At 33.9% G+C, this 16390-nt stretch overlaps 1 protein-coding gene across 1 annotated transcript; it reads left to right on the top strand.

The window, feature by feature from the left end:
• Positions 1-7491: 7491 nt before the first annotated feature.
• On the top strand, positions 7492-9354 carry LOC120080895 (protein ALTERED XYLOGLUCAN 4). The gene is made up of 2 exons (XM_039035565.1): positions 7492-7890; positions 7989-9354. Exons 1-2 carry the CDS (start codon positions 7668-7670, stop codon positions 9104-9106), a joined length of 1341 nt encoding a protein of 446 aa, XP_038891493.1. The 5' UTR covers positions 7492-7667; the 3' UTR covers positions 9107-9354.
• The last annotated feature ends 7036 nt before the right edge of the window (positions 9355-16390 follow it).

The following is a 16390-nucleotide window of genomic DNA, read 5'->3' as shown; positions in this document are numbered from 1 at the left end:
ACAATGAAAATGTGTCTACTAGTGAAAGAGACGAAGCTGATGAGGATGATGTTGATGTTGATGACACAATTGGAATGTTTGAGGCTGCATACAATAACTATTTTAGTGGAAAATCCGATAATTTTGAAGAATTATTAGATGATGTGAAGAAATCATTGTACCCAAATTGTAAAACTTTTTCCAAAATATCTACATTGGTGAAGTTATATAATTTAAAAGCTAAATTTGGATAGAGCGATAAGAGTTTCACTGAGTTGTTGGAATTAATTCATGACATATTACATATTCCTAATGAAATTCCAACTTCTACTTATGAAGCAAAAAAGATATTGGGTACTCTTGGAATGAAGTACGAGAAGATTCATGCATGTAGAAATGATTGTTTAGAAAAGAACTCTTTAATGCAAATGTATGCCCCATTTGTGGTACGTCAAGATGGAAGCTTAAAAAAAATTTAAACAAAAGGGCTAAGAATATCCCAACAAAAGTCATGTGGTATTTCCCTCCAATTCCAAGATTTGAAAGAATGTTTCGAAGTAAAGAGACAACAAGTTTATTGACGTGGCATGCTAAAAAAAAAAAAAAGAAACAGATGGTTTATTAAAACATCCCAAAGATACCCTATCGTGGAAAAAAATAGACAATTTGTGGCCAGAACCTAGAAATCTTCGTCTTGCTCTTTCGACAGATAGGGTAAATCTACATGGAGATCTGAGTAGTAGATATAGTTGTTGGTCAGTGATGTTAGTGACGTACAATCTACCTCCATGGTTTATTATTGGAAGCTGTATTTATGGTAATGTGATTCTGGTTTATTCATGGAACTAGTACTAGATATTTGTGAATGAGAGAAATGATGGCTTTGGTGTAAGTATTCTATAAAAGTCTGGTTTTGGTATTGTGATTCTTGTTTGTGGATAAATTCATAGGTGGAAGACAAAAATTGATGAGTATATGTAATAGATTGGAAATATTGATTCTTGTTTGTGGATAAATTCATAGGTGGAAGATAAATATTGATGGGCTCGCCATGCAATTTTTTTATACTATTTAATATAAAACAATGACGGATATTTCCTGACCCAACACGAGACATATAATGTCATTTTTAACTTATTTGACCAAAAAAAAAAATGATTCGGCAACGGAATTTTAAAAAAATGGATAGATTCGGGCTTTAATGTCGGTTGCAACCGACATTAAAGACCTTTAATCACTAAATACCTTTAATGTCGGTTGCAAGACTTTCAATATTGAGACTTTCAATGTCGGTTGCAATCGACATTGAAGGCTGTAATATTGGTGTTACTGAAGGCCTTTAATGTCGGTTTAAAACCGACATTAAAGGCCTTTAATAACACTAGCTTTAATGTCGGTTGCCAATCGACATTAAAGGCCAAATTTCTTCCTGTGGTTATCTTATAAAGTGTTATTCTCTTCAGCCAATGGTGCTATAAAGAGAGATTAATCATTTTGCAGTCTGGTTTTCTACAAACTCTTTGCGAAGTATACCTCCACTCGCATATCTCCATATGAACGTTTTAGATCATAACGTTTGTAATACTTACAACTCTTATAATATTTACAAAGTGGACCGTATCCGCAATATCACTAGGATAAGACACCCAATCTTATCTATATACTGCAAACCCTTTAGGTTATTAATTGAAAACAATTCACTTATATGTCTATCACATACTGTTCAAGTTACATAAAATAAAATTGGATTTTAGTTTATTGAATTGAATTACACCAAACTAAAAGTTGAATAAAATAATTCTTTAATTTATTAAATAAGTGAACATTGTTTATACACTACTACAAAATCTAAATTACTTGATACTTGTAGTTTTTAATTACTTGACGTTTCTTTGGAAAAAAACGTCAAGTAACGACCTTTTAGAAAAGAAAATATCAAGTAAGAGGGTTAAAAAAGCGGAGATTGACAGAACTTTTCAGATATTTTCACGAACGTGTCAAGTAATATAAGGTCTTGCTTGACATGTTTTCCGTGTCAAGTATAAGAAGCTCTTACTTGACATATTTTTCATGTCAAGTAAAATATAAAAAATATTTTTTTAATCTTTATTTTTTGTTTCCCTCCCTCCCCCATTTTCATTTCCATCTTGAATTTGGTTTCCCTCCTACCAAAATTATAAAATAAAAATTATCCCTACCAAAATTATCAAAACTATCAAAATCCCCCTCCTTCTCCCTCTCACGTCGCAACCCTACCCTAGCCATTGCTTAGTGTTCGTCGTCGCTGCACCGCACCTCCAACGAACGATCGACCATGAACATCTTCGGTTTGAATTTTGTGTGCACTCATCGCTGCCGATCTCTCCATCTCCGTCCGATCTTTCTCTTTCAGACTCGTCGTGTGGTTTTGTCTTACTGCTGCCTAATCTTAGACCTGTCGTTAGTGTTTTGGGTAAGTTTTTGGTGTCTTGTATGGACTTTCTTGGTGAATCTTAAATACCCATTGGATCCGTGCCAGACGCCATTGAATTCACGCCAGACGCCCACCGGTCAGCCACCGTACAATGCCCATCGGTCAGTCCTCCACCGGATCTGCGACAGTCGCCCAGCCTAGCCTCGCACCAAATCCGGTCCGTCCTCGTGCCAAATTCGGTTAGTCCTCTACTAGATCTGGTCAATTCTTTACCAGATTCACCGTACAGTCGCGCTACCCCTTTCAAGTAAGAGCTTCTTATAGTTTTATGAGTGTTCTTGTTCCTCTTTTGTTTTTATTTTCAGGCAAGTTGGTCGAGGCTCGAGTGAAGCATCAATTTGAGCAAACATTTCGGATAAGTGTTTTGGATGTATTAGAATAAATTTGTGATTTGGGTTATAATGTAGCATCTTCTGTAATGATTTACTTGTTTGAATGTTTGATGATGAGATTGATTTTGAAGTGTTGGAAGAAGTTGAGTTGTTGTCCAATAGGTTTGAGACCGATCTTAGCAAGGTTTTAGTAAGTTTGGAGATTAGTATTAATAGTTATTTGTTACCTATTGAAGTATTGGTCTAATAATTTAGTTATTTTCAATTTTTGATGTTCAATTCAAAGATTTCAAGGGATTGGAGCCACTGTCCAGCAAAGTTAACGATGTTTGGACGTTTTGATAGGTATTGAGGCCTTGAAATTCTTTTGAAATTCTTACATAGTTGCTGAAATTTGCGTTTTGTAACTATTATTATTGAATTGTTCGTATAGTGGATTACTTCGTTGTAGTTTTGAAGTGACATTCGAATCAAGCTACACTTTAGGTAATCTATTTGGAGTTAATCAGTTATTTTGGTGGATGAAAATTTGAAGAATTGGGCTTCCAATATTCTGTAGTTTTGAAAGAAATTTTGTAGATAAGATTGGATTACTTTGTTGTAGTTTTGAATGAAATTTTGTAGATAAGATTGGGCTTCCAATAGTCTCTATTTTTTATTGCTTGTAGATAAGATAAATTGTGAAAGTTGGGCAAAAGGTATCTACATTCTTCTATTTAAAATTTTAGCATATGCTTGATTTGTTGATAATCTTCTTCCTCTTGATTATATTTTCTCAAATCTCTCCCATCTTCCTTTGTTTTGCAGCGAAAGGTAATTGTTCCTCCCAAGGCTAGATATGGTCAAAAGTGAATGAATGAAATCCTAGTAAGTCCCTAACTTTAAGTTATAGATATTTTTTAAGTCTCGAGTATGATATTTTTCCATTGCATAAAGTAAGCAATCATGTACATTTTTCCTTGTGCATGACTTTTTGTCATTGTTGTATCTTAACACTTATTTCTTTATTTTGAAATTTGATGTTATCGCCCTTTATTCTATTTTGTAGGTTGACTTGCCTAAACATGGCTTGCCTAGCCCTTAGTTCTCAATCTTTAGATTTCAAAGCTCAATGTATTGATTAAATAATGTACTTTGTTGAGAGGTTACTTTATTTGTCACATTTGTGTTTGTTGAAAGTTGAGTTTTGTATACAAAAGCAATAGTTGAAATTTTATTTTGTGCATGTATATGTGAAAGAGAAATATTGTTGTAATTTGTGAGAAGTGTTCATATGAAAGTTCATAGTTGAACATATAGAACTTTTAGTGAATATATTGAGTTGATAGATCTTAAATGTATAATGTTTATTTAGTTGATGTAATTGTATTGTTAGAATACAATACAGAAAACGAGAATATCGATTGGGGCATTTAATTTGAAAAAAAAAAATATATACTTGACACATAAAAAACGTCAAAGAGTTATCATATATGATACATAATCAATGTCAAGAATGAATAAACTTGACATACCACCAATGTCAAGTGTATTATCTTTCTTGACACGAAAATTGTATCAAGAAACATTTGTCTTGATGTTTATTTAGAGTCAAGTTATCATACTATACTTGACACTCGAATACTTGCTTTCATAAGTATAAGAAATGGACCAATGGCCAATTTTCCGCCTCGACCTCAGAAATCCAAGGTCGAGGCAAGCCTCTGTCCATCCTTGAAGGCCCATTCCTTGTGGGCCATGATCCAAGCTCCATTGGTCGGCCCAAATTTACATTTTCTAATTTCTTTTAGATTTAGAATCCTAAGTTCACCCCATTAAAAAAAAAGGGTCATGGACATTACACCTAAGGTAAGTTTTCCTTTCGACTTCTAGCTTGCTCTAAGGCTTTGTAATTATTGACTTAAGCATCAAAGATTTTATAGTAGATACTACGATTTTTTCTTCTTTGTTTTGCATGTCGTCTTTTTTTTTTCAAATTACAAATTTACCATTAAAGACAAATGAAGATCAAATGATTCTTTCTATCCGACTTTTTCCATCAACAACTAGTTTATATATATACACACAATTTTAACACACCCCTCACCGGCAAAATACAAAAAATGGCCGAAGTTGTGCAGATTTGAATCAGTGACCAATTTACTCCAATGTTATTTAAATTAATATCACTAAATCCAGCCTGCATTTATTGAATTAAAAAGAAGAATTAATTAAAAAAGTCAAGTAAATAAATACGTTTGAAAGACAAGTACGTAATAACAAATTATTATTCATACATGACATTTTAGTAAAAGGACAATTTATTATATATTTTTTTTTTAATGAAACAAGCTATTACCAGTTATAAGGTGACAACATACCAAATAAATCCAATATTATATGCCCATCCATCCTCCCATTTTATTTATTCAATCAAACAAATTTCGAATAAGAAAATTTGTTCTCTTCAGCCACATGTGAATTCTGACACTACCATTTCAACAAATACAAAATCCCACACACAACCATGTGACTATCAACACAACCATTTTCCATAAACTAAATACACGACATTCTAATTACACACTACATCAATATCATCCAAATCTTAATTCACTAAATTCTCAATTTTTTTTTTTATATTATGTTCTCGGTCATAAATTCATTTCCTTCCCTAAAATGCATCTTTAAAGTAATAATAATAACAAATTTAAACTATAAAATATACCCCTAAACTTTATCATTTATTAAAATTTTTTTTGCATTTTCAAAAGTTACAATATTACTCAACTTTCATAAACGTTTCAAAAATACATTTAGAATATAAATTCTTTAGAAATTTGAACGAAAATTAGGATATGAAATGATGTGGTAGGTAACTTAAAATAAAAATTTGGATGACATATCATTTAGGTCATTGACACACAATTCTAAGTATTGATTTTTAATTTGAAATTCTAAAGGATTTATGCTTTGGGATAAAAGAAAATTTAGAAAAAATATTGTAATTTTTGAAAATATGTAGATACTTTTGTAACAAAGAAAAAGTTGAAGGGTATTATAGTTAAAGCAGAAATAATAATAATAAAGCAGCTCTCATGTGGACATAAAATGGTTTAGTCGTGTCTGTCATTAAATTAATAATTGTTTATTTCACTATTTGAGAGACAGACAGTATTAAATAAATAGAAAATTGAACTAATTAATGCATTGTATTTAATCCTTCGAATCAATTACTGTAGTTGAAAAGTAATTAATGGTCATCCATTAGAATTAAATCAAATTGTAACAACTTCCACATCTGTTTCCTTTTCATAAGCAATTTTTTATATGTTTTTTTTATTCATCGGAAAACAAAACATGTTTGACTTTTTACATAGTTAAAAACGTAAAAGAAAGTCGTGGGTTCGGTGAGGCAGGTGTGCGACTAAAATATTATTGCACTTTCTCAATCTTAATTATTTAAATCTTAGCTAAAACTTAATTATTTATACTTTTTAGTTTGTGTGAACTTATCTTAACAATAATTAATATGACTTTATTTTTATTTTTCAAATATTGAAGATTTGATTCTCCATCTCAATAGTTGTTATACTAAAAAAAAAAAAAAAATCAACATTTTACTTTCTCAACTTGACTTGACAATTTGATTCTATCTATAATTTAGTGAGTAATTTTTAAAGATTTATGAATCATATACAATAAATAAATACAATGTTACTAACGTAGATATAACATAAATAATAAACCAACTAATTTCTTTAAGAAGAAGTAAAATGTTTATTTGTTAAATTTTATTGAAATATTCATAGTAAAATTGTAATGCCCCAGGTCCAGGATTCGAAATCCGGACTCGGCCCCTGATGGCCCCGGCATTCCCCTGTGTCCCTACGACCTGGCTACATCATCTTCACTTGCTTTGAATGCTTCTAGAAGTGAAAGTTGTCCCCACAAACTAACACGGGTCTTTTCAACATACTTTGTCCTCACTCACATGCATCTAAACGCTTAACTCTGGAGTTCTTATGATTTAGCCACCGAAAAGGAAGGTGCACCTTATTGGTATAGGTAGTAACTTTCAATTCTTTCAAATCTTTATTAATCATACTTTCATGTCCTTAGGATCCCTCTCATTCAGATGTAATATCGGTTCATTAATGTATCCCTCTTGAACTCGGGTCGTTACAAAAATCACCTTCAAATTGAACAAAAAAAAAAACTTAAACAAAAGTAAAAGAAAAAAAAAGTTCATTATTATTATCATTATTTGGCATCAATTACTTGTCAATAAAATTAAATGTATTAATTAAAAATGTGTTGAAAAAACGAAAGAAAGGGAAAGCCAAGTATCTGGTTATCAATTCAATGATAAGAGTTGTGCTAAAAGACTGCTCAGTCCCCTCCTAAAACGTGGAATCCTCAAGAACTAATGAAGGGCTTTTTCGGGTTTTCAGTTGACATAAAACGTGGAGAGAAATATGATTAACTCCACTGGTGGAAAGAAAAGTGGACAATCCACATTGCTCGTACAAACACAAACCAAAAGGGAAATTATAAAGCAAAATTAAAAATTAAAAAAAAAACATATATATAGGTTCAAATAAAATAAAGTAATAAAACCTCAAGCCTCCCGTTTCTCTTTTCTCTTTTCATATGTTATAATTAAAAAAAAAAAGAAAAAAAAGAAAAGCATTTGGATACCAATGAGAAGACGCCACGTGTTAGAGGGTTTTGGGCCAAAACCCAAAATCCACAAGTAAATGAGGTCCTTGTCTGCAAAATTGACTCCATCGGCCATCCTGCAGAACTCGAGAAGGAAAAAGAAAAAAGACAAAGACGAGAGCTTTTCGTCTTTGTCTGTCCATTGAAGTCGCAGAAATCAAAAGAAAGTAAGGTTTGAAGAAATGGGTTTCATTACAAATCTCTTGAAAGAACAGCGGCATACTCTGTTTCTCAGAAAGCTCCTACCATGGACCTTTTATGCCCTTCTTCCAATAGCCTTCTTCCGGTTATACTTTCATCCTATCCATCTTCCAGAAAGTTCCATTCCTCAAATACCTCAAATCATCGTTTCTTCTTCTTCATCTTTGTCTCCTCCTCGTTTTTCACCTTCCCCTGTTCTTGAAGGTACAACAGCACGAGACTGGTTCTTTATAAATCTACTATTTCAGGTCTTTTGTTTCATTTACTAACAAAGAATCTGCAAATTTGTTTTCTTTCTACAGAAGAAGTAAATGCTGTTAATGAAACTCCATGTGATTACACCGACGGCAAATGGGTCCCCGACAAGTTGGGACCTTTATACAATGGCTCAACCTGCAGTACAATCAAAGAAGCCCAAAATTGCATCGCTCATGGCCGCTCTGACTTGAGCTATCTTTACTGGCGATGGAAGCCCCACAAATGCTCTCTCTCAAGGTTTGACCCCGACAAATTTTTTCACTTAACGACTAACAAACACATTGCGTTCATTGGCGATTCAATGGCTAGAAACCAATTGGAATCCCTCCTCTGTATTTTATCCTCTGTTTCCACACCCCAACTCGTTTACAGAGATGGCGAGGACAATAAATTCCGGCGATGGAATTTCCCAACTCATAATCTCACTGTTTCCGTTTACTGGTCACCGTTTCTTGTCGATGGAATTGAAAAATCTAACACCGGCCCTAATCACAACAAACTGTTTCTACATCGTGTGAATGAGAGATGGGCTGTGGATTTAGATGATTTCCACTTAGTTGTATTCTCAATCGGCCATTGGTATTTACATCCAGCAGTTTATTACGAAGGGGATGAATTAGTAATGGGTTGTCATTATTGCCCTGGTTTAAACCACACCGAGATTGGATTCTATGACGCTTTGAGAAAGGCTTTAAGAACAACATTTCAGACTGTAATCGACAGAAGAAATCCGACAAACAGCGATGAAATCGACATATTCTTAGCTACATTTTCCCCCTCGCACTTCGAAGGGGAGTGGGACAAAGCTGGGGCGTGCCCCAGAACAAAGCCGTATAAGGAAAATGAGAAGAAATTAGAGGGTATGGATGCAGAAATAAGGGGGATAGAAATGGAGGAAGTTGAAGAGGCAAAATCCAGAGCGAAACAGAGTGGGGGGCTGAGAATTGAAGCGTTGGATGTGACGAAGTTATCGATGTTGAGGCCTGATGGGCATCCTGGTCCTTACATGATTGCATCTCCATTTGCCAATAGGATTGGAGATCGTATTCAGAATGACTGTGTTCATTGGTGCTTGCCTGGGCCTGTTGATACTTGGAACGAGATTCTTTTGCAAATTATGAACAATTGGGAGAGACAATCAAGTAGAGGCAGAGGATTTTGAGGGTATATTCACTCTCAAACTTTATTACATTCATACATACTCTCTTATATTTGTTTACTTCCAATCTTTACAAATTACACCTGTTTGATGTAAGTGGAATGTTTGAATCTCCATAAATTTTACACCAAAAAAAAGAATGGTTAAATTACAAGTTTAGTTTTTTGAAGTCTAAGAATTGTGTCTATTAATAATGTCAAATTATTGATCCTTAAACTTTCAATTTTGTATCTAGTAAACTTCAATTTTTGCCTAGTAGATTGTTCAAGACTATTTTTAAAATTTGGATAATTATTAGATACAAAAATAAAGTTTAAAGGTTTATTAGACATTTTTTAAAATTGAAGGACTAAATAGACACAAACTTGAATGTTTAGGAACTAAACTTGTAACTTAATAAAATTCAAATTGGTTACTATTTATTTTTGGTCAAGATATTTCCTTTATGGGTGTTTGATCCTTTGTTTACTTTTTTGGTGAGATTAATTTTTTCCTTGTTCATATGAGAGTGGGGTATTTTCTTTTTAGTTTGTGGGTTTTTGGAATATTACTTTGGGGAAATGGTGGGGATTATCTAAAGGAGGGAGGAGCACTATAGGATAGTTAAATAAAGGAGATTCTACATGTGTGGAGAGGGCAGGGAGATCTTCTGTAGTGTAAGACAGCTTGACTTTGTACTATTTGAGATGTACAAGAGTGAATTTATCAGGTAAGTATTTATGGTTTTGTAGTTTCTTTACAGTATTTTTTTTTGGTAATTGCCTCAATTTAATGAATGTTCACATCCTTGAATTGTTTCTGTCATTCTAGGGGTTTTTGGGATTGGATTGGGTTAATTTTGTTATTGAGTTAGATTGGGTTACATCTTTTCTATTTTGTCAGGTTAGGTTGGGTTTGGGATTGACTAAAAAACAATCTGGATTGACCCCACCCAACCGATCTGAATTTTCAAGTTGGTTAAAAAAAACACTCTCAATTCAACTTAACCCAATCGTTGTACACACACTCCTATATTAATCTTGTTGTTGTCTACGAAATGATATATTTAAGCAAATTATCTTTAACAGGAAGTTAGAAGTAATTGCTTTCCATTTTAGTTTGTGTGAATAATGTTACATTTATGTTGTTATTGAATTTGTTTCTTTAAATGAAAATTATCTCTCAGAAAGAAATTAAAAATAATATCTTTTTTTTTTTTTTTTAATTTTTACTTAACTTGGTATAAATATCACCTTTGTATTATTAGAGTTAACCTTTTTGTCTGTACTAACAAGAACATTTAATTAATAGAGAGAATGGTTTAACATGGATGAAGTAATAGACTTTTTAAATTCAAATCCCCCTTCTCATTTCTGACCTTTTTTTTCCCCTTTTCCTATATGCAATTACAAATATTGTGTAAAAAATTTCTTTAATAAGAAATTGATGGCAGCTTTTTGTGTCTTTGGATATACATGCTAGCTGTTTTTTGAGTTCACAAAAGCAAAAAAGGTGTGATTAATATAATTGATGTATTTTATTTTAGTCACAAATTGTGGTAGCTTTTTGTGTATTTGGATATAATGCTATTGCTAGCTATTTACTGGTTGACATTTAATATAATTGATGTGTTCCTAGTTTACTCATAATTTGCGGTTCTTCCTGTGAAGATGGATGACAGAGAAATGCAAGTATAAACTGGATGGGTAGTTACCTAATTTGAAATTTCATTAAACTTAATTTTTAGAAGCATTTACATAAATTGAATACGTAATAAAAAAAAATAGAGTAACTGTTTGCAAAAATCACAAAAACGAGGTCGAACACACATATAAAAGATGTTGCGGAAATAATATTTGAATGAATAATTTCTGTATTAATTTGAGATTTCTATAAGGAATTTATACAAAAAGAATGATTAACAAATTTCCTAATCTAAAGTCTCAATATATGTATAATACATAATCTAAGGCATAAATATTTCAAGACCCTCCATCAAACTCAAGTTGATAGAAACAACTTGAGTTTGTAAGCAGATAAAGTGAAACAATTGGATGACAGAAACTGAAAAAGCAATTTTGAATCAAAACATAGTAGATTTGGGCGGGGAGTGGAAACCCATGAAGAACTAGAACATAGAGAACTTCTAGGTTGGAAACAGGAATTCCCAAACTTCTAGGTTGGAAACAGAGACCTTCATAAAGATTTAAAACAAAACTCATGAACTTCAGATCCGAAAACAGAGATCAACGCAAAGATCAGAAAATAAAAGATAAAAGGAAATAGAGACTCTAGAAAATCTAAAAACTGACTGAAACTGAAAAAAAAAAAAAATTAACTAAGAACCAAACTGAACCAAACTTGGTGACTAAATTAAACTAACTTGGCTGACTAAACTGAACCAAATTGAGAGAACTGAATCAGTTTGGGCTGATCGAACCATACCAGAATGACTAAACAAAATTGGTTAAATCGAACCGGTGGAGTGAAATAAATCAAGGGTATTTGTGAAACCATAACTTCGATGGAGTAAATGGATATGGTGAAGGAAATCTAAATAGAGATCTAGTGAGTGGAAGCAGATCGTTCCAAATCCCATTGAGAAAGAACACAAACAATTACAGTCTAAACGGAAACGATTATGCAAAAACAGAAAATTACAACATGCTTTTTTAAATGAACAAACAGGAATATAATATGCAAACCTTTAAAGAACTCTTCTTCAAGTATCCCTCGATTGTTCAACAAATTGTTCAATTAGCACGAACTCAAATGCAACGATCAGAACACGATCTCAACGAACATCTGAATGAACCTCAATCCCAATCAAGTCTAACTTGATCCTCAAACTGAATCAGAACACCACCACAATGGTTACCTCGGTATTCTTGGTGTGAGAATTCAGGAGTTGTGGGCTTTGTATGATTTTAGATTGAGGAAAACAGGACGTAGACGATCGAGTAAGTGGGAGATGAATGTTGTTTATCGTATAGACAAAATACTTGATCGTTTAGAAAGATGAAGCCTATCGTATAGACTTTACTACTCGATTGTGTATCAATGAGTAAGCGAGTAACTATCGTATAGTAAACTCGTAACTCGATCGTGTATGCTCTCTATGCCATCGTTTAGTGAAACTTTTTTATTTGATAGTCTTTTGTGAGATTATTCTAAATAAATCATCAACTGAATTTTGGAAAACCATTTTCTTTTTATCACACAGTTACCATAAAACTTCTAATAACCTTCCACTCAATTAGGTTATTAAAGAAAAAGAATAATCAATTATCATATAATTAATATGTTATAAATAAATATAATAACCAACTTATCATATTATATTTATAACTTATAATTTTAATATTTCATCATATGAAACATATAAACCATAGTCATTTTTCTATTTTATGATATTTAATATAAATCATATTTATATTAATTCATCCAATTAATGTATCTAATACATCATATCAATTGTATAACATATAATTGAATTCCCTCTTGTTAATTTGGACACTTCAAATTAACCCATAATCTGATTCTCAACTTGAACCCATTAAGCTACCAAGGGGACTTCATGGATCTATAGTTTGAAGCTCCAACGGTACGTGAATAATTGATTAAACTCTTTAATCAAGAGATCCACCATCCGTTAACTGTTGGTTGCTCCACTAAAGATCGACAGCTGCACTATTCGCACTACAGATATATTTCTAAGTCCATATGACCAATCAACGATGCGACAACCTTTCACAAATCGCTCGTAAGTACAATTGGGCCAATTCACTGTTTTGCCCCATGTAGTTACATCTAACTCCTTAAGTACCATTGATTCCTCTAATGAACAATAAGTCATAGTTGTACTATGACTTATTAAGGTCATGTCGGAGAGGGTGTGGCTATTATGTTCAAAATACAGAATCAACCCTTAAGGGAGCAATTTATCTACTTACCTCTACTTTGGGGAAGAAGTGAATTCCATCTTGTGTAACTGAGTTCCTAGCTTCCTAATCAGACGAATCCCCAAAATGGTAGACTTGTTGAGTTAACAATCTGGCAACTCTCACCCATACAAATCAAAGGACCGCTTTCATAGGCAGGAGTTCCCAACTCACTTAGGATTAAGGTTATGTCACCTATGGTCATTTTAGTGAAATGTAAGTCTCAATTATCAACGACGTTATATAAAGAGATTAATAATTTCATGGTTCGGTCTTATACAAACTCTTTGTATAGGATACCCTCGCTTGCATGTCTCTGTTGGGATTAGTGTCCTAATTCTCCTGGAGTCTCGTTGTTTTATAAAGATGCACATTGTTTAATGAGTAAAATAATAGTTATTTAATTCTGACATTTACTCATATCCAATAAACAAAACTCCTTGGTTATCTTATGTGAACTTAAACATGTATATGTGATATACAAGTGGATCATGACTTAAGTGATAACCTAAATAAGTCTGTAGTATAAGGATTAAGGTGATATACCTGATCCTTGTGACATTATGGATACGGCCCGCTTTGTAGAAGTTTGCAAGTGTTGTAAACTACTATAGATGGTAGATCCTAACAATTCATGTGGAGACGTGCGGGCGGGGGTGTCCTATATAAAGAGTTTGTATAAGACCTGGACCACGAGATGACTAGACTGTATATAACGCCGTTGATACTAGAGACTTACATCTCACCTAAACGACCATAGGTGACATGACCTATAGGAACTCCTGCCTTTGAGGGCGATCCTTTGATTAGTATGGATGAGAGTGGCCAGATTGCCAACACAACACGCCTACCTTTTTGGGGACTTGTCTAATCTAGGAGCTAGGAACTCAATCCACAAGATGAAATTCACTTTTTTCCCGAAGTAGTAGGGATAAGTATAGAAATTGCTCTTTTAAGGGCTAATTCTGGGGCTTGAACATAGTGGCTACAACTTCTCTTTGGAAGAAAAGACTCAGTCATAATAGGACTATGACTTATGTTTATTTGAGGGATCAGTGGTACTTAAAGAGACAAATGTAATTACAGGGGCATAACGATTATTGGCTCAGTTGTACTTACGAGCGATCTGTGAAGGGTTGTCGCACTGCTGATTGGTTAAGATGGACACATAATATATCTGTGGTAAGAAGAGTTTAACTGTTGGTCTTTAATGGAGTGTCTGAAAGTTAACGGATGGTAGATCCTGTGACTAAAGAGTTTAGTCAGTTATTTACGTACCGTTGGAGTTTTGAGCTACAGGTCCATGAGGTCCCCTTGGTACCTCAATGGATTCAGTTCAGGATCAGTTCTTGGTGTTAATTTGAAATGTTCAAATTGACAAGAGGTATTTTGATTATATATGATATAATCAGTTTGATGTATGAGATACATCTAGTGGAAGATTGATGTAAATGAGATTTACATTAAGTACCATGGAATAGAAAAAGAACTATGGTTTATATGTTTCATGAGATGAAATATTAAAACTATAGGTTATAAATATAGTATGATAAGTTGGTTATCATTTATATTTATAATAATATTAATTATTGGATAATTAATTATTTTTTCTTTAATAACCAAGTGAGTGGGTGGTTATTGAATTCATGGTAACCGTGAGTTTAAAAAGAAAGTAGTTTTCCTATTTTGAAATAATGTTTTTCAAACTATTGAATTTTTTTTTGAGTTTTCTCTCTTGCGCAAAAGAAACTCACGAAGTCGTCAAGTAAATACAGATTTACTAAACAATGGCTGGGCGAACTAAACGATCGTGCAGTGGCGAGGTAAACGATCGTGCAGTATTTACTAAACGATTGCATAGTTTTGCTAGACGATCGCTTGCCCAAAGTAGAGGATCCTATAGAGTCTGTAGGTGACAGATCGAGCTAAACGATGAGCTAAACGATCGCATAGCTTGTGCTAAACGATCGTTTAGCTTTAGCCAAACAATTAGGCATCGACCTATACGATAGGTCTCTACCATCTCCCACTTGCCCAGTCGTGTACACGATCAGTGTTTCCTTCTTCGTCTGTCTCATACCAAGTCCAAACAGAGCCCACCTTCTGGATTCTCACATCGAGAATACCAAGGTAGCCTTGTTGGTGGTGTCATACTCAAGTCGACACCATCGAGATTTTCTGGAGGCCGTTCGTGGTGCTTTGGAGGCCGTTCGTGTTGCGAAGGAGTTTGTGATTGAGGCGATCGTTGAGGATGAGTGCGAAGTATTCGTGCCGTGTTCGTTGTGGTGTTACGATTGTGGAGATCAAGCGTTCGAAGTTGCTGTTGTTCGAGCAGTCTTGCGCAAAGGAGCGTGGAGACGCATCGTCAATTGTTCGTACAATTTTTTCCTTAGTGCATTTGAGTTTTTCATGCTGTAATTTCTGTATGAATTGTATAACCGTTTGTTTGAAGACAACTGTAAATGTTCTGTTCATTTATAATTGTGATTTGGAATAATCTTGTTCTGCTGCTCATGGAAATCTCGCTTCCGATTTCCTTCAATTGGTATCAGAGCCAGGTTCTCTGATATTCCAAATTATAGATTTGAATTGAACGCATTTTTCAGTCGCGGTGGATTTTTGCATTTGCGGTTAACCGTTTTCTGCATTTATGGATGAATATGATGAACATTTTGGGTTTAAATTGTTTTTTTGTTAAAGCTTTCGGTATTACAAAGTGTTAATTGTAAGGGCCTCTGTGTTTTTAGGCGAAATTAACATTGCAATTGAGTTTGTAATTCAAAACGTTTGAGTTCGTCGAGTCGTTCGTGATGAAGCTTCGGCGCATGGCGATGTAGTTTTCAACGAAGAAGAAGACCAAACGTTGGTTGGATCGTGTAGCCTTAGGTAAACGATCGTTGGGATTTTACTAAGGATTGTTTAGTAGTTTTTTCTAGACAATCGTGTAGTATTTTGTAATCGATCGTTTAGCTAATGCTAAGCGATAGGGTAAATCGTTTACCATATCACGTAGCATTGGTTGGACGATCGCGTAGGCGTTGGAGGTAGACGATCGTAGTGGGAGTATGCGATGCTCGTCGTTTAGTAGAAGGTGCGCGCTAAATGATCGTGTAGTTAGCAAGCTTCATCGCTTAGTTACTACCTATGCGATCGGGTGTATGCGATACGAAGGCGCTAGCTAAGCGATCGTTTAGGCGATGGTGCTTCGCGGCATCATAGTCGCTTAGACGATCACGGAAGGCAGGTGTTTTGTGGAGCGCACTAAGCGATTGTGTACTTCAAGCCTTATCGCTTAGTAGAGGTTCACGATCGTGTAGTAATAGCTAAACGATCGTTTGGATTTTTCTAGACAATCGTATAGTAAATG

Source organism: Benincasa hispida, chromosome 7, assembly GCF_009727055.1.
Source record: "Benincasa hispida cultivar B227 chromosome 7, ASM972705v1, whole genome shotgun sequence".
In the NCBI taxonomy this organism is placed as follows: domain Eukaryota; kingdom Viridiplantae; phylum Streptophyta; class Magnoliopsida; order Cucurbitales; family Cucurbitaceae; genus Benincasa; species Benincasa hispida.
This window is presented reverse-complemented; position numbering and strand designations above follow the sequence as displayed.

Coding starts and splice junctions, on each gene's coding strand:
- LOC120080895 (XM_039035565.1), top strand. CDS start 7,668: ATGGGTTTCATTACAAATCTCTTGAAAGAACAGCGGCATACTCTGTTT. Junction 7,891..7,988: donor ACCTTCCCCTGTTCTTGAAG/GTACAACAGCAC, acceptor TTCTTTCTACAG/AAGAAGTAAATGCTGTTAAT.